General features: G+C 43.7%; 1 protein-coding gene across 1 annotated transcript; it reads right to left on the bottom strand.

The window, feature by feature from the left end:
- Window positions 1-1,993: 1,993 nt before the first annotated feature.
- On the bottom strand, window positions 1,994-21,960 carry LOC127919862 (inactive tyrosine-protein kinase 7-like; the record flags this gene model as incomplete). Its single annotated transcript, XM_052503712.1, is given in 16 exon segments — window positions 1,994-2,198; window positions 3,071-3,112; window positions 3,115-3,248; window positions 7,212-7,363; window positions 7,717-7,797; window positions 10,121-10,153; window positions 10,155-10,354; window positions 10,569-10,727; window positions 12,237-12,437; window positions 14,354-14,481; window positions 16,801-16,945; window positions 18,474-18,623; window positions 20,485-20,604; window positions 21,008-21,143; window positions 21,324-21,460; window positions 21,669-21,960. Coding segments are annotated over 16 exon segments (2,271 nt in total), but the record flags the coding sequence as incomplete, so codon positions are not given.
- Window positions 21,961-23,777: the final 1,817 nt, after the last annotated feature.

The following is a 23,777-nucleotide window of genomic DNA, read 5'->3' as shown; positions in this document are numbered from 1 at the left end:
TTTGATATTTCAACCTGCGTGGCCTGATCGTGTCTGGTGTGGGGGTACAAAATCAACATGCACGCGATGGCAAGCAAGTTTGGTCAGCATGTTACAGTGTTAGCTCTTCAGTATCTCCAATCTCTCCAGTCTACATGACCCTGTACACATTCAGGTTGGTCAACTGTACAACGCATTTGACACAATGGTTGTGGCACAACTGATATTTTGCAACACTGTGGAGAGTTTGTCTGCACAACAATGTTTACACAACCATTGTGTGGTGTCTCCACAATGCTTGTGTAATCATTTATGTGTAGAAGAACTCTGTTGTATCACGTACATGCAAAATGCATTGTACATCAGTTGTACAACTTGAGTGTGTATGGGGCCAATCAGAGTGAGTTCTATGTTACACAGCAATTAAGACAGCCAAGACTCCTCAGTTTAAAAAAAAAAAACGTGATCCTTTATTGAGAGCAGCTTGTATACATTGAGGTTACTGTGATTATTAGTCGAAGGGGATTAGAAAAAGAGGCCTAGGTGTGAGCGCCTAGCATTCATAAAACAGTTTTGCACTCAAAACAATATATAAAAACAAGGTCTTCGCAAACAAAAAAGACCATTGCATTTTGATTAGATATTGAGAAAAAGGAAAGTGGAAAAACAGATAATAATCCTTCATTTACCAGGCACTTAAGAGTCCCTTGAAGAGCATTGGTGATTCTCTCTCATCCGTCTTTGCTCATGGTAACAACAAATGTCTTACCAAACTGACTGTGTTACTGAGATGTAATCATACGAGACTGAATACATATGCAACTGCATTAAGTGATCATTAAAGTACCTTTTTATGAAGAAAACAAATGGGTAAAAAGACGGGACCTTCGTAATAAATAAATAGGTTCCCGTAGGTACATCCTTTTACAATATGATAGTAACAAAAAGGGATATTCTTAAGTGACGTTATAGTGCATGGTTTCTACATTATGTACACATTGCCTTGTGGGATGGTCCACATTACAACATTGCACAAAATCATTGGACCAGCTAGAAAAAAAAAGGGAATTGTGATTGGACCTCTGAAAATACAGCATTGCCGGCCATTTAATAATGACAGACTGATAAAGTGATAACATGGTTATACAGCTAATATGTGATCTATTATACGGTAATCCCATCAATGATGGTCAACATCGAGCACTTCAGAGTTAAAATGACACTTGTAACACACTCATAAGAGATTTTTGTTTTTTAACTCACTCACTCACTCAAAAATATTCCTTGGCTATACATTTGATAGTACATTTGTTCCTGTAAAGTATATAATTAACACAGACAAGTCAATCCACTGAGTTCCCCAGACACAATGCGTAACAGACTGTCAAGTTTAAAACTCAGTAAAAATCTTGTCCATTGGTGCTTATACTCAGATCTTACCTCTTCGATAGATATCAAAACAACCGCATCAGTGGCACACATTAGAGGCTGCAAATTCCAAGTCTGAATCACACTAGATACAGCTTTCAGGGGGTGAGTCCAGTCCAGCACATACAGAAAGTTCCCCCTGATGGATAAAAGTAGCTTAGGATCTCCTGGATTGGTTGGGGGGACTTTAGAGTTGGTAGATTGAGGTTCAGGTTGGCAAGGAGAGGCACTTTAGTTTTTATGGTTCCTGTGCTGCGCGGGTCAAAAGAGAGGAACAGCGTCTCTGGGACAAACCAGCCCTGAGAGACCCATGCCAGGCATGGGCCCACTGGAACCACATGTGCCAAAAGGGACAGTGTCAGCAGGCATGCCTTCCATGCTGCAATTAAGGCAAATGTAAACTCCTGGCACTCGTGTCCTCCTCACATGAAACCATCTACACACACTCAACGGTATGTATCCAATCCATTGGTATAACAAAAGTGTTTTGTTCTTATCCACACGCCCTTTTAAATAATAACTCCTGGTCCCTGAAATGTGTGTGACTCAGAATCCAGAATTTCTGTGTTTCTTTTTTTTTTGGGGTGTCACTCCTTGCGGTGGGGTGGGGTGGGTTCAGTTGTCCTCCTTTCAGACATTGCTGTCAGAGGACAGATCCCCCAGGGTGTTGACGACCTCGCTGAAGGAGGGACGCTCTTTGAGACTTGGGGCCCAGCAGCGGCACATGAACTTGTAGACTTTGGAGGGGCAGCCGTCAAGTGCGGGTAACTTCATCTTGCCGGCCTGCAGACCTGGGGAGAGAAGAGTGGAGCAGAGAAACAGGGGAGGTTAGACTTGGGAGACAGAACATACAGGTCAAGGTGATTTGACTCATTCACTCCATTCTTATGGAACAATGAGTGAAATCATCATAAGAATGGGTGTAAAACTGTTTCTGGTATGGGATTCATAAAAATGATTGGACAGACAGTCGGCCCCCAGCTTGATAATAACATGATGATACTGTATGTGCCACTTTCTTTGTCAAGGTGGCCTATAGTACAGTGCATGTCAATACAATGTCAACCAAATACAACGTGTTCCCCTCACAGAAGAGAATAGCCACTTCAGAATAGCTTGAAGTTACCCCAAGAATAGAAGAGTGGCCATGTCTGAAATCTGTCTTGCCTATTACTTCCTAAAACCGCATACTATTTAGAATGGACTGTTTAGTAAAAACGTATGTAATAAAAAAATATATTAACATACTAGACTTGTCCATACTGAGAATGTATCATCTAATGCACAATTGTGTTGTTTCCTTCCATTCGTTCATTTTGGTACAGCGCATCACCTTATCTGATTATAGGGTGTTGTCAAACACATGTGGGTCTGGAAAGACGATTCTCTTCCTCAATTGTGTGCAGCGAATTCATATTGGATGAAAAGCCACGAATGAGTATGACATCTTTGCATTTAAAGCATACTACATTTTTGAAAATTTCACATACTATAAAACATTCTATTTTCTCATACCCAATCAGCCTACTAGTTAATATGCAAGTATGGGTATTCGGACAGGCCCAGTACCCTTTGCAAGATTGATATCTCAACAGTGATTGTTCAGCCATTGGAGCACACAGATTGGTGGGCACTAAGTACATTTCTATTGATTTATACTGACCCTCTAGCACCTCGTCATCACTGAGTTTGGTGTATGGCAGTTCCCGTGGTTGAACACCTCCCACATGAGCACCCCAAAGGCCCAGACATCTGACTTGGTGGAGAAGTCATCCTCAAACACAGACTCGGCCGGGAGCCAGCGCAGGGGGATCCACGCCTGCCGGTAGTGGTAGTACTCACTGCAGACAGACAGTCAAGACAGAAAGAGAGACAAACAGAGAGATAGAATGTCAAGATGTTATCATGCACATAATTAATTTTGTCTTGACTTTACACTTAACAATGGCTGCATGGATCATCCTAGTACACTTTTACGATACTTTCTTCTCACATGATAGACCGTAACTACACACGTCTTACTATCCAGGTCTGGACCCAAACAATTCGAGCTTCTACTTTTAAAAATCCACCTTTCCAGAAACAAGTCTCTCACCGTTGCCGCTTGCTATAGACCACCTTTTGCCTCCAGCTGTGCCCTGGACACCATATGTGAATTGATTGCCCCCCCATCTATCTTCAGAGCTCGTGCTTCTAGGTGACCTAAAGTAGAACATGCTTAACACCCTGGCCATCCTACAATCTAAGCTTGATGCCCTCAATCTCACACAAATTATCAGTGAACCCACCAGGGTACAACCCCAAATCCGTAAACACGGGCACCCTCATAGATATCATCTTAACCAACTTGCCCTCCAAATACACCTCTGCTGTTTTAAACCAAGATCTCAGCGATCACTGCCTCATTGCCTGCATCTGTAATAGGTCTGCGGTCAAACGACCACCCCTCACCACAGTCAAACGCTCCCTAAAACATTATTATTATTATTATTATTACATATTCTTTAAAAGTGCCTTCCTCATCATCTTAAATAAGCATGCTCCATTCCATTTTTTAAAACCAGGAACAGATATAGTTCACTCCAGACCTGACTGCCCTTGACCAGCACCACAACATCCTGCATTAGCATCGAATAGCCCCCGTGATACGCAACTTTCAGGAAGTTAGGAACAAATATACACAGGCAGTTAGGAAAGCTAAGGCTAGCTTTTTCAAGCAGAAATGTGCATCCTTTAGCACAAACTCAAAAAAGTTCTGGGACACTGTAAAGTCCATGGAGAATAAGAGCACCTCCTCCCAACTGCCCACTGCACTGAGGCTCGGAAACACTGTCACCACCGATAAATTCACTATAATTGAGAATTTCAATAAGCATTTTTTTTCTACAGCTGGCCATGCTTTCCACCTAGCTACCCCTACCCCGATCAACAGCCCTCCAACCTCACAGAAACTCGCCCAAGCCTCCCCATTTCTCCTTCACACAAATCCAGATAGCTGATGTTCTGAAAGAAATCAGCCGGGCTAGACAATCTGGACCCTCTCTAAAATGATCTGCCAAAATTGTTGCAACCCCTATTACTAGCCTGTTCAACCTCTCTTCGTATCGTCTGAGATTCCCATAGATCGGGAAGCTGCCGCAGTCATCCCCCTCTTCAAAGGGGGAGACACTCTATACCCAAACTGCTACAGACCTATATCTATTTTACCCTGCCTTTCTAAGGTCTTTGAAAGCCAAGTTAACAAACAGATTACCGACCATTTCGAATCCCACCGTACCTTCTCCGCTATGCAATCTGGTTTCAGAGCTGGTCATGGGTGCACCTCAGTCACGCTCAAGGTCCTAAACAATATCATAACCGCCATCGATAACAGACATTACTGTGCAGCCGTATTCATCGACCTGGCCAAGGCTTTCGACTCTGTCAATCACCACTTTCTTATCGGCAGAGTCAACAGCCTTTGTTTCTCAAATGATTGCCTCGCCTGGTTCACCAACTACTTCTCTGATAGAGTTCAGTGTGTCAAATCGGAGGGCCTGTTGTCCGGAACGCTGGGGGTGCCACAGGGTTAAATTCTCTGGCCGACTCTCTTCTCTGTAAACATCAACTCATATGGCAGGCAAAAACCTGAGAAAAAATCCAACCAGGAAGTGGGAAATCTGAGGTTTGTAGTTTTTCAACTCTTGGCCTATCGACTACACAGTGGGATATTGGTCATGTTGCATTTCCTAAGGCTCCCACTAGATGTCAACAGTCTTTAGAACCTTGTTTGATGCTTCTATAGGAGGGGGGAATGAGAGGGGAATGAGTCAGAGGTCTGCCAGAGGGCCACGAGCTCAGTCTCGCACGCTCACGTGAGAGCAAGCTCTGTTCCATTGCGTTTCTACAGACAAAGGAATTCTCCGGTTGGAACATTATTGAAGATTTATGTTGAAAACATTCTAAAGATTGATTTTATACTTCGGTTGACATGTTTCTACGACCTGTAAAAAAAACGTTTTGGACTTTTCGTCCGTACTTTCCACTGAACTTGCACGCGGGTTGCGCGTTTGGATTTGTTTACCAAACGCGCTAACAAAATTGTGGAACTGGGATTCCTGGGAGTGCATTCTGATGAAGAATATTTGTAATGCTATTTCTGACTTCTGTTGACTCCACAACATGGCGGATATCTGTATGGCTCGTTTTGGTCTCTTGAGCTCTGTACTCAAATTATTGCATGCTTTGCTTTTTCGGTAAAGCTTTTTGGAAATCTGACACAGCGGTTGCATTAAGGAGAAGTTTATCTAAAGTTCCATGTGTAACACTTGTATTTTCATCAACATTTATGATGAGTATTTCTGTCAATTGATGTGGCTCTCTGCAAAATCACCGGATGTTTTTGGAACTACTGAACGTAATGCGCCAATGTATACTGAGATTTTTTGTATGTAAATATGAACTTTATCGAACAAAACATAAATGTATTGTGTAACATGAATTCCTATGAGTGTCATCTGATGAAGATCATCAAAGGTTAGTGATTCATTTATCTCTATTTCTGCTTTTTGTGACTCCTCCCTTTGGCTGGAAAAATGGCTGTGTTTTTCTGTGAATAGGCACTCACCTAACATAACCGTTTGTGGTGCTTTCGCCGTAAAGCCTATTTGAAATCAGACCCTGTGGTGGGATTAACAAGAAGTGTATCTTTAAAATGGTGTGAAATACTTGTATGTTTGAGGAATTTTAATTATGAGATTTCTGTTGTTTGAATTTGGCGCCCTGCACTTTCACTGGCTGTTGTCAAATCGATCCCGTTAGCGGGATCTCAGCCATAAGAAGTTCTTATTAACTAACCTCCAGATGAGTTTCAATGCAATACAACTCTCCTTCCATGGCCTCCAACTGCTCTTAAATGCAAGTAAAACTAAATGCATGCTCTTCAATCGAACGCTGCCCGCACCTGCCCACACGTCCAGCATCACAACTCTGGACAGTTCTGAAATGTGGACAATTACAATTACCTAGCTGTCTGGTTAGACTGTAAACTCTCCTTCCAGACTCACATTGAGCATCTCCAATCCAAAATTAAATCTAGAATCGACTTCCTATTTCCCAACAAAGCATCCTTCACTCATGCTGCGAAACATACCCGTAAAACTGACTATCCTACCGATCCTTGACTATGTCAATGTCATTTACAAAATAGCCTCCAACACTCTACTCAACGAATTGGATGCAGTCTATCACAGTGCCATCCGCGACCAGTACGCTCACGTTGGCTGGCCCCTCGCTTCATGCTCGTCGCCAAACCCACTGGCTCCAGGTCATCTACAAGTCTCTGCTAGGTAAGCCCCGTCTTATCTCAGCTCACTGGTCACCATAGCAGCACCCACCCGTCGCAGGCGCTCCAGCAGGTATATCTCACTGGTTAACCGCATTTCATTCCAGTTCTCTGCTGCCAATGACTGGAACGAACTGCAAAACTCACTGAAGCTGGAGACTCATATTTCCTCACTAGCTTTAAGCACCAGCTGGCAGAGCAGCTCACAGATCACTGCACCTGTACATAGCTCATCTGTAAATTGCCCATCCAACTACCTCATCCACATACTGTATTTATTTATTTATTTTTCTTGCTCCTTTGCACCCCAGTATCTCTTCTTGGACATTCATCTTCTGCACCTCTACCATTCCAGTGTTTAATTGCTATATTGTAATTACTTGGCCTATTTATTGCCTTCCCTCCCTTATCCTACCTCATTTGCACATGCAACTAGCCTTCCTGGTTAAATAAAGGTTAAATTGCAGGCCCCATCTCTTACCTGTTGTAAACATCCTTGCTGAGGCTGGGAGCTGAGATTTTGACGCTGCGTTGGCCGCTGATCAGGCAGTTACGAGCAGCCAGGTCTTTATGAACGAAGCGGTGATTGGACATGTGCTCCATCCCAAGAGCCACCTGGGCACAGATGGATACCTGGGTAGAAGAGAGAGAGAAGAGAGAGAGAGAGACAGACAGAGAGAGACAGAGAGAGAGAGAGAGAGAGAGAGAGAGAGAGAGAGAGAGAGAGAGAGAGAGAGAGAGAGAGAGAGAGAGAGAGAGAGAGCTTAACATGGGATGGCCTGAATCAAACAGGTTTTACATATTTGTTTTTTTTTTAGAGTTGTCAAAAGAAAAGAGGACTGGTTTGCATCAAAATGCAGAAACCTGTGTGCCCTCAAGCTGGAACATAATGTTCCCATTAAAGGGGGCATAATGGCATGTGTAATGTGCTTGTTTTTCAAATGAAATGAGCAAATTACATCCAAAGTGTAGTGAACGCTACTTACTCTGGTCTTGGTGGTGATAGGTTGAGACTTGATTTTCTCATCTTTGCTATTGGAGATTCTCAAGAACTGTTTCAGATCTCCCTATTTCCAAGGAAACAGAAATAGAGAAAGGAAAGAGATGTAAAAAAAGAAGAAGAAAGAATCAAAGGTCAAAAACATTCACTTTGTAAATGTAGGAAGCATAACAATAACAAGAACACACATGGAGGCATGTACCAAATAAAACTGCATAGACAATTGTTATAGTCTACATTAATATAAACCATGGATAAGAGTGTTACACTATGTGTGTGTGTGTGTGTGTGTGTGTGTGTGTGTGTGTGTGTGTGTGTGTGTGTGTGTGTGTGTGTGTGTGTGTGTGTGTGTGTGTGTGTGTGTGTGTGCGTGCATGCGCATGTGCTTGCTCACATGCGTATGTTGTGTGCGCTCGCTCATGTGTGCATCTACAGTTGAAGTTGGAAGTTTACATACCCCTTTGCCAAATACATTTAAACTCAGTTTTTCACAATTCCTGACATGTAATCAGAGTAAAAATCCCCTGTTTTAGGTCAGTTAGGATCACCACTTTATTTTAAGAATGTGAAATGTCAGAATAATAGTAGAGAGAATGATTTATTTCAGCTTTTATTTCTTTCATCACATTCCCAGTGGGTCAGAAGTTTACATACACTCAATTAGTATTTGGTAGCATTGCCTTTAAATTGTTTCTTGGGTCAAAAGTTTCGGGAAGCCTTTCACAAGCTTCCCACAATAAGTTGGGTGAATTTTGGCCCATTCCTCCTGACAGAGCTGGTGTAACTGAGTCGGGTTTGTAGGCCTCCTTGCTCACACACGTTTTTTCAGTTCTGCCCACAAATCTTCTATGGGATTGAGGTCAGGGCTTTGTGATGGACACTCCAATACCTTGACTTTGTTGTCCTTAAGCCATTTAGCCACAACTTTGGAAGTATGCTTTGGGTCATTGTCCATTTGGAAGACCCATTTTCGACCAAGCTTTAACTGATGTCTTGAGATGTTGCTTCAATATATCCACATAATTTTCCTACCTCATGACGCCAGTCCCTCCTGCAGCAAAGCACCCCCACAACATGATGCTGCCACCCGGTGCTTCACGGTTGGGATGGTGTTCCTTGGCTTGTAAGCCTCCCCCTTTTGTCTTCCAAACATAACGATGGTCATTATGGCCAAACAGTTCTATTTTTGTTTCATCAGACCAGAGGACATTTCTCCAAAAAGTACAATCTTTGTCCCCATGTGCAGTTGCCAACCATAGTCTGGCTTTTTAATGGTGGTTTTGGAGCAGTGGCTTCTTCCTTGCTGAGCGGTCTATCAGGTTATGTAGATATAGGACTCGTTTTACTGTGGATATTGTCAGGAATATCACCGAAGGTGGCTCCCCTTCCTGTTCGGGTGGCGCTCGGCGGTCTACTAGCTGCCACCGATCCCTTTTTCCTTTCTGTTTGTTTTTGTCTAATTGTCTTCACCTGTTCCTTGTTGGGGTTTTGGGGTGGGTATTATTTAAGTTTGTTTAGCCCGCTTGTGTTTGTGCGGGCTTGTTGACGTTGTACGTAAGAGGTGTATTGTTTATTTGGGTTTTCGCTGTCCGGTTTATTCACCAGTGGTCTTTGAGTTGTGTTTGCGCCTGTGTTTTGGCGTCACCCATTTTTGTACCTGTTCCTGGTTACTTTTGGACATGAACGCGTTTTTCCCTTGAATCTTCTGTTCTCTGCGCCTGACTCCACACCCATCACTCTTCAGACGTTACAGATATACATACTTTTGTACCTGTTTCCTCCAGCATATTCACAAGGTCCTTTGCTGTTGTTCTGGGATTGATTTGCACTTTCGCACCACAGTACATTCATCTCTAGGAGACAGAATGCGTCTCCTTCCTGAGCGGTATGACGGCTGCGTGGTCCCGTGGTGTTTATACTTGCGTACTATTGTTTGTACCGATAAACGTGGTACCTTCAGGCGTTTGGAAATTGCTCCCAAGGATGAACCAGACTTGTGGAGGTCTACAATTTCTTGAAATACATCCACAGGTACACCTCCAATTGCTTATCAGAAGCTTCTAAAGCCATGACATAATTTTCTGCAATTGTCCAAGCTGTTTAAAGGCACAGTCAATTTAGTGTATGTAAACTTCTGGCTCACTGGAATTGTGATACAGTGAATTATAAGTGAAATAATCTGTCTGTAAACAATTGTTGGAAAAATTACTTGTGTCATGCACAAAGTAGATGTTCTAACCGACTTGCCAAAACTATAGTTTGTTAACAAGAAATTTGTGGAGTGGTTGAAAACGAGTTTTAATGACTCCAACCTAAGTGTATGTAAACTTCAGACTTCAACTGTACGTGTGTGTGTGCGTCTTTTTGCGCACATGTATTTGTGTGTTTACCAGGTCATAATACTCCAGGATCATATAGTGGGGGCTCGGCCTCCCTACAGAGTCCCAGCAGTCGCACCACATTGCCGTGGCTCAGCTTGGAGAACATGTCGGCCTCACGGCGGAAATCCAGCTGTCGCTGCTCATCTCTGCTCTGCAGGCTCTTCACCAACACCACGGTCTCCTCCTCACCCTCCTCGATGCCCTTCGCCTTGGCCAGCAGCACCTCGCCAAACTCACCCTTCCCTACACACAGACAGACGCAGGCAGGAAGACAGACGGACAGACAGGTAGGCACGCACAGGCACAGGTCAGAGATTAGAGGGTCACTCAGACAAACCTGGTAAATAGAGGTGAAATTAAGTAAGTGAATGGAAATGTGTTCACTCCAGTTACAGTACACAGCTGTTCGGCACGTTCTCAATTAGACTCACTCCTCATACCCACATGACCATCTTACCCAGTGTCGTGATGGTGTGTAGGTCTTCTCGGGGGAACTGAAGCTTTTCGTTGGCACTGCTATGGCGTTTCTCTGCTGCCGCTGTGGTGCCCACGCTGGTCAAAGCCACCTCTTCCTGGATCTCAGCGGTGGTGTGGCCATTCTGCTGTACAGCGCCCCCTGGTGGACATCAACCACATTACACAATGTGTATGTTTGAGATTGACCACATTGCAGTCGGACTGCACAGAATCACTGATGTTCAAATCACCTTGCATCCCAAATAACTACTCATTATGTGGTCAAGATAAGCGATTCTGCACCTCGCCTTGGTCAAAATGATCCCCTGAAAGACACCGAATGTTGTGTCATAAAATACCAATATACCAAAATGTGATGTGAACTCTACAAGAAAATGTGCAGACAGTAATGTGGGCAGATATTGCACAACACAATTCAAACATACTCCAGTTTGATGATTAGAAATATCTAATAACCATTTTATAATAATGCTAATATTTTGAAATCCGAGAGAAAAGTTCCCTGAGTCTGTAACCCCTACTTTGAGCACTTCAGTGCCAAAACTGAGATTTTTTATTTCACCAGTTGACTGAGAACATATTCTCATTTACAGCAACAACCTGGGGAATAGTTACAGGGGAGAGGAGATGAATGAGCCAATTGTAAACTGGGGATAATTAGGTGGCCATGACATTCCCATTGGGAATTTAGCCAGGACACCGGGGTTAACACCCCTATTCTGAAAATAAGTGCCATGGGATCTTTAGTGACCACAGAGAGTCAGGACATCACATCCAAAAGACAGCACCCTCCACAGGTCAATGTCCCCAATCACTGCCTTAGGGCATTCAGATATAAGGAAAGGGTGCCTCCTACTGGCCCTCCAAACCACTTCCAGCAGCATCTGGTCTCCCATCCAGGGACTGACCAGGACCAACCCTGCTTACCTTCAGAAGCCAGCCAGCAGTGGGTTGCAGAGTGGTATGCTGCCGGCCTTAGTATGGTTGTACAGATGAGGGGGAACAAATGGAGCCATTATATCTAGATTAACTTCACAAAAGTAAGTATTTAGTTTGTAAGAAGATAACCCCAGTTTTGCTTACTTAATCTTAAAGAGTTTTACCAAATTATATAAAACAACTCAAAACCCAGGTATTTGACTATGGTGACTTTTGCACTTTTCTTGCAATGCTCTTGGCAGCCACAAGGTGGTAGCAAGTCAACTGGGTATGAATGAGCACCAAATGTTCAACATGTACGGGCAGAGCATGATGTAGGCAAGAGCATTCAGACACACATCAGACTCATAAATAAAATGTTTCTTCTGTGACCCACAAAGACACAACTACTTGCCAGACATGTAGCCTACAAAAGATTATAGCAAACTGTGGATTTACTCAGAAACCCACCGGGAATTGACGCTTAGTCTGGAAAACCAGACCCTAGGCAACAGTGAATAGGGTCTGGTTTCAACGAGGGACTCTTTTGGCATAGAGCAACTACGTCACTGCCTACGTTGATAAGTGAAGGGGGGATCGGGGAGTCTCCCAACAAATCGAGAGGCAGACATGCCAAAAACCTTTGTAGTGGTCTTAGTTAAGGTATCGATGCAAACTAGCCACTTGTGAATCCCCCCCCACACACACACCCCTATCCCCCTCAACTCACTGTTAAGACACTCCATCTCGGGCTCCTCTCCCTCCTGGCCCTTCTGCAGTCTCTTGGCGTTGCGTCTCTTCTTGCAGTAGAACATGAGGCCCAGCACCACGATGATGTAGGCCACGGCTGCCCCCACAGACAAACCTATAGTCTGAATCATTTTATAGGGTGCCTTCTCCTCGTGGTCCACCAATGTCTGCACCGGTTTCTCTGCCAAAGACAGAGGAGAAAAGGACATTAGGGTTATTTGATTTGATTTATCCAGGAAGGTTGATGAGGACACATTCTCTTTGTTTGTCAGGATGAGCTGTGTTCATTCAAGTTGAAGTGATAGTTCATCAGATGTTACTTGTATTTCTCCACGTAGGTTATTGAGAATACATTGACTTTAACAATAGCAGCCTGGTTTGCTGTAACAGAGGAGTGAGTAGTGGTAGTTTAAATTTGGGATTGAGACATATACACAACAGATGGTATTGAACATGGGTAGACATATCTCTGCCTTGGTATGTTCTTCAATCTGGTACCCACTGCTTGAGAAAAGAGTGTTGTGTGTCCATCCAAGTAATATTGAATACACATCATGTGGATCATTAACCCTTTACACTTGTGGTAATTGGCCTATATGAACAGGGTTCAATTCAAATGTTTCTTACGGAGGAAACATGAAATGCGTGAGCATTGTAGCAATTGAAAGGGAACTGTTTGGAGATTCTGGGAAATGTATTAGACCAAATTTTAAGGACACAACCATTTCACCTGGCACAAGACTGAATCCAAACATTCCACTGTTGAGGGCAAAGTACTTTTCGCCACATTTGTTGATTACGAAATCTGAAAATAATGTGGATACATTTAGTAACATGATAAGAATATTCCTGGAAAATATGGGGTAGGTGTTACATAAGAAAACATGTTAAGTGAGAGGACTAACTGGTGTCTCCAAGTGGCTACACACCTCTCCAAAGTGTGCACAGTTGCTAAAGTAATTCCAATGCACTTTTATGACTCAAAGAAGAGTCTTCAACTATAAGGTGTTTTTGGAGCTCTCCTAGCTGCGCCGTTGAGGAACTAGAGCAAGCAGACTTGTAGTTGTTTTGTTTGGAACACAAACCTGCATCCCTGCCATCACACAATTACTGTTGTTGTTCACGCAATCCAAAAACGGATCATTATAAATTGCATTCTGGGTCAGGTGGGCATCATTTGAAAGCGTGTTCTATTGTCAACAAGACCAGCTAAGTTACAAAATACCACCGTACAGTGATAGGCTTTCACAAGGCAATTCAGAGAAACAGATTGTCATTTATTGTGCATTGAAATGAGTCATAGGTGTATTCTGCAGCGAATAAAAACCCCATAATAATTTACAGCATTTCCCCCACTTTAAGTTTCCCAGTTAGTGGGAGGGATGGGGGCAGCTCCTTGTCGCGTGCGGTGCTCAAGTTCAGAACGGCTGTCAGTCAAAACCCACACAGCTCTGTAAAGCCCAGAGCCTGAGCTCTGACGTAATTTATAGCATGTTACTGTACATCCACTGCGTTCCAATTTAGGAGCTTATCAGTGCCCAAATTCATATTTCAATCCGTATACGGGTACAGTACGAGTGTAAAAGGCTACAGTTCCAAGCTGTTAGTTCCAAGCTTTCTTTTCTTGAATGTTTTTGTCAAGGAAACTGGCACAGAAAAAAACATCGAAAGATTTCACACTCACATCATCCCTTTCTAACCAGAGCCTTAGAAACTGGAACAAAACGCTGAATGAATTCCTCTGTCCTACAATTAACTACTTCTGCGAACTAAACGGTCTGCCTCCCTTAACCCCCTCACAGGGAGAGGTTTGAATAATACAGAACCCTGAACATCCTATTTTAAACTACAAGCCCAAGCACAAGGAGGAGCCACAGTGTATGTGAGAGAGGGTTGATTCAATCTAAGGTCTGTCCCTGTCACTTCACCGATGACTCTGGCGAGACAGGTTATTAGAATGCTCAGATGGCTGAGTGGTTAATTACAGTCCTCATCCAGTCCTCGTGATTGCTATACACACGCACACACAGTAACATGGTGGGGGTGGCATCCTTTTGTGCGTATGTGTGTGCATCTGTATGAGAGAGAGAGACTTACCCACTACGTAGAGCTGTGCCACACGGTCACTGATGCTGCAGCTGTTTCCGGCAATGCAGGTGTATTTGCCTGTGTCATCCGTGGTGACATCTGTTATCACCAGAGAGCCATTGACCATTAACTGGAACCTGAGAGAGAAAGAGAGAGAGAGAGAGAGAGAGTGCAAGAGGGGGTAGATAGAGAGAGAGTGAGACTTGTCCTCTTGCTCAGTTGTACACCGGGGCCTCCCACTCCTCTTTCTATTCTGGTTAGGGCCAGTTTGTGCTGTTCTGTGAAGGGAGTAGTACAGTCGTGGCCAAAAGTTCTGAGAATGACACATATATTAATTTCCACAAACTTTGTTGCTTCAGTGTCTTTAGATATTTTTGTCAGATGTTACTATGGAATACTGAAATATAATAAAGGCTTTTATTGACAATTACATGAAGTTGATGCAAAGTGTTGACCCTTCTTTTTCAAGACCTCTGCAATCCGCCGTGGCATGTTGTCAATTATCTTCTGGGCCACATCCTGACTGATGGCAGCCCATTCTTGCATAATCAATGCTTGGAGTTTGTCAGAATTTGTGGGTTTTTGTTTGTCCACCCGCCTCTTCAGGATGGACCACAAGTTCTCAATGGGATTAAGGTCTGGGGAGTTTCCTGGCCATGGACCCAAAATATAGATGTTTTGCTCCCCGAGCCACTTAGTCATCACTTTTGCCTTATGGCAAGGTGCCCCATCGTGCTGGAAAAGGCATTGTTCGTCACCAAACTGTTCCTGGATGGATGGGAGAAGTTGCTCTCGGAGGATGTGTTGATACCATTCTATATTCATGGCTTTGTTCTTAGGAAAAATTGTGAGTGAGCCCACTCCCTTGGTTGAGAAGCAACCCCACACATGAATGGCCTCAGGATGCTTTACTGTTGGCATGAGACAGGACTGATGGTAGCGCTCACCTTGTCTTCTCCGGACAAGCTTTTTTCTGGATGCCCCAAACAACCGGAAAGGGGATTCATCAGAGAAAATGACTTTACCCCAGTCCTCAGCAGTCCAATCCATGTACCTTTTGCTGAATATCAGTCTGTCCCTGATGTTTTTCCTGGAGAGAAGTGTCTTCTTTGCTGCCCTTCTTGACACCAGGCCATCCTCCAAAATTCTTCGCCTGACTGTGCGTGCAGATGCACTCACACCAGCCTGCTGCCATTCCTGAGGAAGCTCTGTACTGGTGGTGCCCCGATCCCGCAGCTGAATCAACTTTAGGAGACGGCCCTAGCGCTTGCTGGACTTTCTTGGGCGCCCTGAAGCCTTCTTCACAACGATTGACCCGCTCTCCTTGAAGTTCTTGATGATCCGATAAATGGTTGATTTAGGTGCAATCCTACTGGCAGCAATATCCTTGCCCGTGAAGCCCTTTTTGTGCAAAGCAATGATGACGGCACGTGTTTCCTTGCAGGTAACCATGGATGACAGAGGAAGAACAATGATTCCAAGCACCACCCTCCTTTTTGAAGCTTCCAGTCTGTTATTCAAACTCAATCAGCATGACAGAGTGATCTCCAGCCTTGTCCTCATCAACACTCACACCTGTTAACGAGAGAATCACTGACAAGATGTCAGGCTGATCCTTTTGTGGCAGGGCTGAAATGCAGTGGAAATGTTTTGGGGGATTCAGTTCATTTGCACGGCAAAGAGGGACTTTGCAATTAACTGCAATTAATCTGATCACTCTTCATAACATTCTGGAGTATATGCAAATTGCCATCATACAAACAGAGGCAGCAGACTGTGAAAATGAATATGTGTGTCATTCTCAAAACTTTTGGCCATGACTGTACATAGCGTTGCATGAGATCTTCAGTTTCTTGGCAATTTCTCACATGGAATAGCCTTCATTTCTCAGAAAAATAATAGACTTGACGAGTTTCAGAAGAAAGTTATTTATTTCTGGCCATTTTGAGCCTATAATCGATCCCACAAATGCTGATACTCCAGATACTCAACGAGTCTAAAGAAGGCCAGGTTTATTGCTTCTTTGATCAGAACAACCGTTTTCAGCTGTGCTAACATAATTGAAAAACTGTTTTGTAATGATCAATTAGCCTTTTAAAATGATAAACCTGGATTAGCTAACACAACGTGCCATTAGAACACAGGAGTGATGGTTGCTGATAATGGGCCTCTGTACACCTATGTAGATATTCCATTAAAAATCAGCCATTTCCAGCTACGATACTCATTTACTGTATTTCTGATCAATTTGATGTTATTTTAATGGACAATTTTATTTGTCGCTTTTCTTTCATAAACAAGGACATTTCTAAGTGACCCTAAACCTTTGAACGGTGGTGTATGTTATGTCACAACTACAATTACAATCCAGTGCTTTTTTAAATCCCAGAGCACCACAAAGGAAGACAATGTTGTCGTGTGTGTGTTATTATCGTCTCCGTGGGTAAAGCCTTTACCTTCTCCTGCTGGTGTCCAGCACCTTATCCTTGACCATCCACTGGACGCGGGGCTCTGGGTCTGCTGTGGCCTGGCAGTGTAGGATGGCTGTGTGGCCCTGGTACACTGTGGTGTTCTCTGGCTCCAGCTTAAAGCGGATATACACTACACACACACACACACACACACACACACACACACACACACACACACACACACACACACACACACACACACACACACACACACACACACACACACACACACACACACACACACACACACACACACACACACACACACACCACAGTTAATATACCACACTCCATCTTTAAACAAAGTCCAGGAAACTGATTTCCTATAGACTCACTGTGGTGACAGTGTTGTAGAGCTGGGACAATAAACCCGAAAATGATCGAGACCGACCATACAGATAACTTATCGCGGGCATTTTGCTGATATCATTCATTGCGATTAGGTAGCATATACTAGAGAAATGTTACTTTTGAAACTAAATACTTTTGCTGATATGGGTGATTGTTAATGGGACAATTGATGGCGACTACCATCAAACTAGTAGTAGTTGTTTAAAGGATGATACATTTAAAAAGCTGTGGTGCACATTAATGTTATAAACATATCGTTCTATTAATTGTTATCGCATCAATTCAGGCAATTTATAACAATGTGGGACTTTTTGTCCATATCGAACAGCTAGTTCTACATTGTGGTGGGCTTTCTTTGTGTCAACCACAAGAGTCTTCAACACCTAATGGAGTTTCATTACATGGCAGCCAGATGGCCTTCTAGTGCATGGATGAATGAAAGAGACAACCACATCGACAATGGTCATTGGAAAGCTGATTATAAACAGTGCATCAACTAAGTAAGAGAAGAGACAAACAGTGATCCCAAAGGATTGCCGTTATGAGGACGGCGAGGAAAATACAAACCTAAAACTAGTGTAAAAAACACACACCAGTAGACGAATGTCCGTTACTTTTTTCATTTTTTATTGCAAGGCGCATGTTTTATTTTATTTTATTGAAGTCAAGGTCAGTCGTCAATTAGTTGCGCCAGCCCAAACCAGTTAAATATCCATCACTAGCCGGCTTCCACCCGGCTACGCAACCCTGCACCTTAGAGGCTGCTGCCCTACATACATAGACTTGGAATTACTGGCCACTTCAATAATGGAACACTAGTCACTTTAATAATGTTTAAAAAAAATGTACATACTGTATTCTATTGTACTGTATTTTAGTTAATGCCACTCTGACATTCCTCATTATAATATTTATATAATACTTAATTCCATTATTTGACTTTTAGATTTGTGTGTATTGTTGTGTATTGTAAGATACTACTGCACTGTTGGGGCTAGGAACAGAAGCATTACACCCGCAACAACCCACAATCTGCAAAATATGTGTAAGTGACCTGGATCTCCTCTAGACACACTGCTGTGCACAGTCTCTTTCGCTTTTGCAAAGGAAAATACAAAGTGAACTACAGTTAATCAAACACATACACGCTGCACACACACACACACACACACACACACACACACACACACACACACACTCAAATGCACACACACTCAAACGCACACACACTCAAACGCACACACACTCAAACGCACACACACTCAAACGCACACACACTCAAACGCACAAGAACACACGTGCCTTACCTGCCACAGTGAGGCCGACCATGGCTCTGATCTCCCCCTGTAGGCTGTTGGAGGCGATACAGGTGTAGTTTCCTGCGTCGCTGCGCGTCACTTTGGTGAAGTGGAGCTGGCTATTCCTCATCTCCACATGAGGAAGCAGCTCTCCACCATCTGTACGGGGCGACAGAGTGTCAGAGAGGAGCTCAATGGGGGGCTGAGAAACTACAGTACTGTGGTACCCTTTACCCACTATCGCGCTGTCCCTATACATACTTGGTTGGACAGGTTCCTTTAATATGGTCCTATCCAGTGCAACTGTGGTGGATGTGTAACCAGGCCAGTGCAGTACAGCTTGGCTCAGTACTGTGAAAAGGTTATGAGCGTAATGGACGTAGGCTTGGACGATATACCGTCGTCTATCGACAATTATTGACCGCCATCGTCGACGGTGACGACTAATTGACGTGACAGACGACGGTTCAGCCTATTTGAGCTATACTGGCGCTGCACAGTAAAAAAACGCGACTCGTAGCGCACGGCACACAAGTGACATTCCGACTAATCTATTCCTATTTGCTAGAACCTATTTCAATAAATACGTTATATAGCCTGCAGAATGCAAGAGAGGAATGTAGGCCAGACAGAGAGGAGAATTCCAGCAAAGCAGCACAAAAATGTTCAGTCAGAAAATATTATTTCTCTCTCTCTGTCGGATTCATGGGCATCAGGCTATATCATAAACGTATAGATAAAAAATAAATAATAATAATGGACACTCCTTAACTTGTGTTGTCTCTGTTTCATTTTGAATTTACATTTTTTAACTATATTGCTTTCTCTCTCCATTTAATAGGTTATGAATTTGCATCCTTTATGCATCCTAATCAAACAATGAATGTAACGGAGTTCCATCTCAAAAACGTATTTGAATAGCCTAAAAAGGCAAGGTAGCCAGAGGACTAATAATGTGAGAGCTGGGAAAATCCTTGCATGACAGGATGAAAACCAAATGGCCAATAACCTATGCTTCTTCTCGGCCTATAATACAAGTTAAAGTCATGAACAGTAAACTGACCTACAAAGGCAAAACACAGTAATTTACATCACTTTTCTTACGGCAAAATCTGACTTCAAAGTATTTTTTCCGTCTAGACAGGCAGCAATTTCTGATACTCAATGATATATTCTGATCAAGTGGATCGTTCTTGTGCCAGGAAACCAAATACCACATTAATCAGATAATATACCTGACCATTCCAACAGATCAAAGACTTTGACCAAATTCGTAGTTGCGCCGTTTTGCGTTTGTAGGGCAGAGTAGCTTATTTCCCAAATATTCTAGCCTACGAAGTTGTGGCTTTAAATTATGAAAGAACAAGAATGAAAGTCTGTAGCCTAAGCCTGGGAATAGGCTGTTCTCCATCACAGGGTTATGAGAGATAGAACAAACAATAGCATTTTTATATTATTTTCTGAGGCAAATAAAGCTATTATTATCCAGTTCTGAAGACGGTAGACTGCTTCTATGCAGCCAATAATGTAGGCCTATAACCAATAGGGGTGATAGCATTGTATTTCACAATGTTTTTTGGGTACATAATCACAATAGGACAAACGCTAAATCGATGAAGTAATCTCCTCTAACATAGGCAATGCAAATGGTGGGAAATTATCATATGTAATCTTGTCTTCACTTTTCTTTCATTTGATTCTATCTACAATGCATTCCTTCTGAAATGATTCCGTATTCGAACATTATCCATAATCTGATGTTATAAGAAGATTTTATTGTCTATTGTCACAGGACATAGACTTTGTATTTCTTATTTCTGTGAGCTGTGACAATGGCTTTATCCCAACCCCTGGAAACACACATACACACACCCACGGAGAGGTTGGAACACAGGGCCAGTCTCAGTCCTGCGCCCCTGGAGCAGTTCAAGGGTTAAGTGCTTTTCCCAAGGGCACAATGGCAGGAAATGGCATCTAGGATATTGTGGTCTAGCACTAAGTAGGACCACCCTGCACTCACCTGCTTTGGTCCATTTGATGGTGGGGGTCTCTCTGCCTGTGGCAGAACACTGGATGTTGACCTCCTTGTCCAGCTCCAGGCACTGAGTTGGCTGGGGCGTAGGGGTGAACTTCAGTTTCTCTGGAACACACAGGTAAAAAGGTCAAACACACCATGACCCACACAGCTAAGAGAGAGTAGCCTGGTCCCAGGTACACCCCATGTTACACTATACAAAGCTATTTACAGCATGTTCAGACACATTTAAGAACATGCAGAGGCAAGCACACACGTTCACATGGCTGAATGAAGAATCACAAGGGTATCAGGATCTTAGATCACCAAAACAAAGACGAGGTAGACAAAGCAAGTCAGGAATTAGACAACCCATGTTAACAACTCTAGAACAGTAGCACCAGGGGAACATCTAAGGTTAAACTGAATTAAACTGGCTGATCACGTTCACACACATGCACGCACGCACGCACGCACGCACGCACGCACGCACGCACGCACGCACGCACATCATGGAGTTCCAGCTCACCCAGTACATAGACTCTGGCATTTCCAGACAGCTTGCCTCCCTCTGTCCTGCTCACACAGGCATACATCTGACCATCATACACCTCCACATTATTGATGCGCAGAGTACCATTGGGGAACACTGTAAAGCGTGGGTCCTGATAAAGAAGAGAGGGAGAAGGGTAAGAGAATGGAGAGGAATGGCCTAGATACCATTTTTTTTATGTGTGTGTGTGTGCGCCTGCATGCCTGTGTGTGTGTGTGTGTGTGTGTGTGTGTGTGTGTGCATACGTGCATGTGTCTGTGTGTGATAGAAAGAGAAAGAGAGAGATACTGACCTCAGGCATGACCATAATGCTGTTTCGGTGCCACGTGACCTCAGGCTCAGGGGTAGCCTGAGCGTGGCAATGGAGGTAGCCTGGTCTTCCCTCCTCCAGGTAGCTGTCCTGGGGCTTGGTTACCCACACTGGTGCAGCTGAATCACACAAACAAATGAAGAATTATTACTGCAGTAGCCAGAGTCAATCATGTTGAATCCCAAATTGACCCCTTGCTTAGGAACAGAATGGACAAGTAACGACTAAAGCACAACCCTATAATAGGGACCAGAGTTTTGCATGGTCAGGACACACTGCTGGCCCTAGCCATGATGTAATAGGTCAGAAGACGGTGGCCTGACTCACTGGCCACTGTGAAGATCAGCTCCTGGGTCTTGCGGCCCGCCTTGTTTTGGGCCACGCAGGTGTAGGAGCCTGAGTCGCCCTGCTCGGTGGGGCTGAAGACCAGTTCACTGCCTTCCTGGTACACCCGTCCCTCCGTGGGGACCCGCACCCCTTCCCGCTCCCACCACACCTCAGGCTGGGGCTTTCCATGCGGGGCCGTACAGGACACACGCTGCATGGTGTCTGCTGTGAAGACCCGGGACATTCTGGGGGACATATCCTCAATCTCTGTAATAGGGAGAGAGGGAAAGAGAGAGAGAGACAGGAAGAGAGAGAGAGAGAGAGAGGGGGGGGAGAAAGTGGGAGTGTGAGGGGGTGGGAGAGTGGCAGAGAGAGGAAGAGAGAGAGACATTGAGAAAGAGAGTATGTGGCATTATTTTAATGCTCAAATTGATTTACATTTAAACTACTGTAGTCTCAGGAGATAATAATCCACATTTGTTTCATGCCAATGAAGCATTTTTCGAATTTGAATTTCAGAGGCATGAGCATACTTGTCTTCAGTCTGAAATGCTATTCAGCGAGGCCGAAAAGTCATTATTTTCTCTTTTAAGAAACAACTACTGAAAGTATTCAGACCCCTTGCCTTATTCCACATTTTGTTACGTTACAGCATTATTCTAAAATGTATAAAATAATCCCCCTCAATCTACACACAAAAAGTGAAAACAGGTTCAGAAATTTTAGCAAATGTATAAAAAAATATAAAACAGAAATACCTTTTATTTACATAAGTATTGGGACCCTTTGCTTTGAGACGCATAATTGAGCTCAGGTGATTCATGTTTCCATTGATCATCCTTGAGATGTTTCTACAACTTGATTGGAGTCCAGCTGTGGTAAATTAAATTGATTGGACATGACTTGGAAAGAAACACACCTGTCTACAAAAGATCCCACAGCTGACAGCGCATGTCAGAGCAGAAACCAAGTCATGAGATCAAAGAAATTGTCCGTAGAGCTCAGAGACAGGATTGTGTCGAGGCACAGATCTGGGTAAGGGTACACAAATATTTCTGCAGCATTGAAGGTCTCCAAGAACACAGTGGCCTCCATCATTCTTAAATGGAAGAAGTTTGGAACCACCACGACTCTTCCTAAAGCTGGCCGGCTTTAGGAAGAAGAGAAGAACCTGATGGTGCCTCTGACAGAGCTCCTCTGTGGAGATGGGAGAAACTTCCAGAAGGACAACCATCTCGGCAGCACTCTACCAATCAGGGCTTTATGGTAGAGTGGCCAGACAGAAGCCACTCCTCAGTAAAAGTCAGCCCACTTGGAGTTTTCCAAAGGCACCTAAAGGACTTTCAGACCATGAGAAACAAGATTCTCTGGTCTGATGAAACCAAGATTGAACTCTGGCCTGAATGTCAAGCGTCACATCTGGAGGAAACCTGGCACCATCCCTACGGTGAAGCATGGTGGTGGCATCATCATACTATGGGGATGTTTTTCAGTGGCAGGGACTGGGAGACTAGTCAGGATCAAGTGAAAGATCAACAGAGCAAAGTACATAGTGTTCCTTGACAAAAACCTGCTCCAGAGCGCTCAGGACCTCAGACTGGGGCAAAGGTTGACCTTCCAACAGGACAACGACCCTAAGCACACAGCCAAGACAATGCTGGAGTGGCTTCGGGACAAGTCTCTGAATGTCCTTGAGTGGCCCAGCCAGAGCCCAGACTTGAACCTGATAAAACATCTCTGGAAAGACCTGAAAATACCTGTGCAGCAATGCTCCCCATCCAAACTGACAGAGCTTGAGAGGATATGCAGAGAAGAATGGGAGAAACTCCCCAAATACAGGTGTGCCAAGCTTGTGGCGTCATACCCAAGAAGATGTACGGCTGTAATCCCTACCAAAGGTGCTTCAACAAAGTACTGAGTAAAGGGTCTCAATACCTATGTAAATTAAATATTTCAGTAAAAAGAAACACACAAAGAAACAGGTCAAATTCAAAACCTGTTTTTGCTTTGTCATTTGAGGGGTTTTGTTTGTCCTCTTGAGGATTGACCACACGTTCTCAATGGGATTAAGGTCTGGGGAGTTTCCTGGCCATGGACCCAAAATCTCGA

This window comes from Oncorhynchus keta, unplaced genomic scaffold, assembly GCF_023373465.1.
Source record: "Oncorhynchus keta strain PuntledgeMale-10-30-2019 unplaced genomic scaffold, Oket_V2 Un_contig_17729_pilon_pilon, whole genome shotgun sequence".
NCBI classification, from domain to species: domain Eukaryota; kingdom Metazoa; phylum Chordata; class Actinopteri; order Salmoniformes; family Salmonidae; genus Oncorhynchus; species Oncorhynchus keta.
The sequence above is the reverse complement of the archived record's forward strand: the minus strand, read 5'-3'. Positions and strand labels throughout refer to the sequence as shown.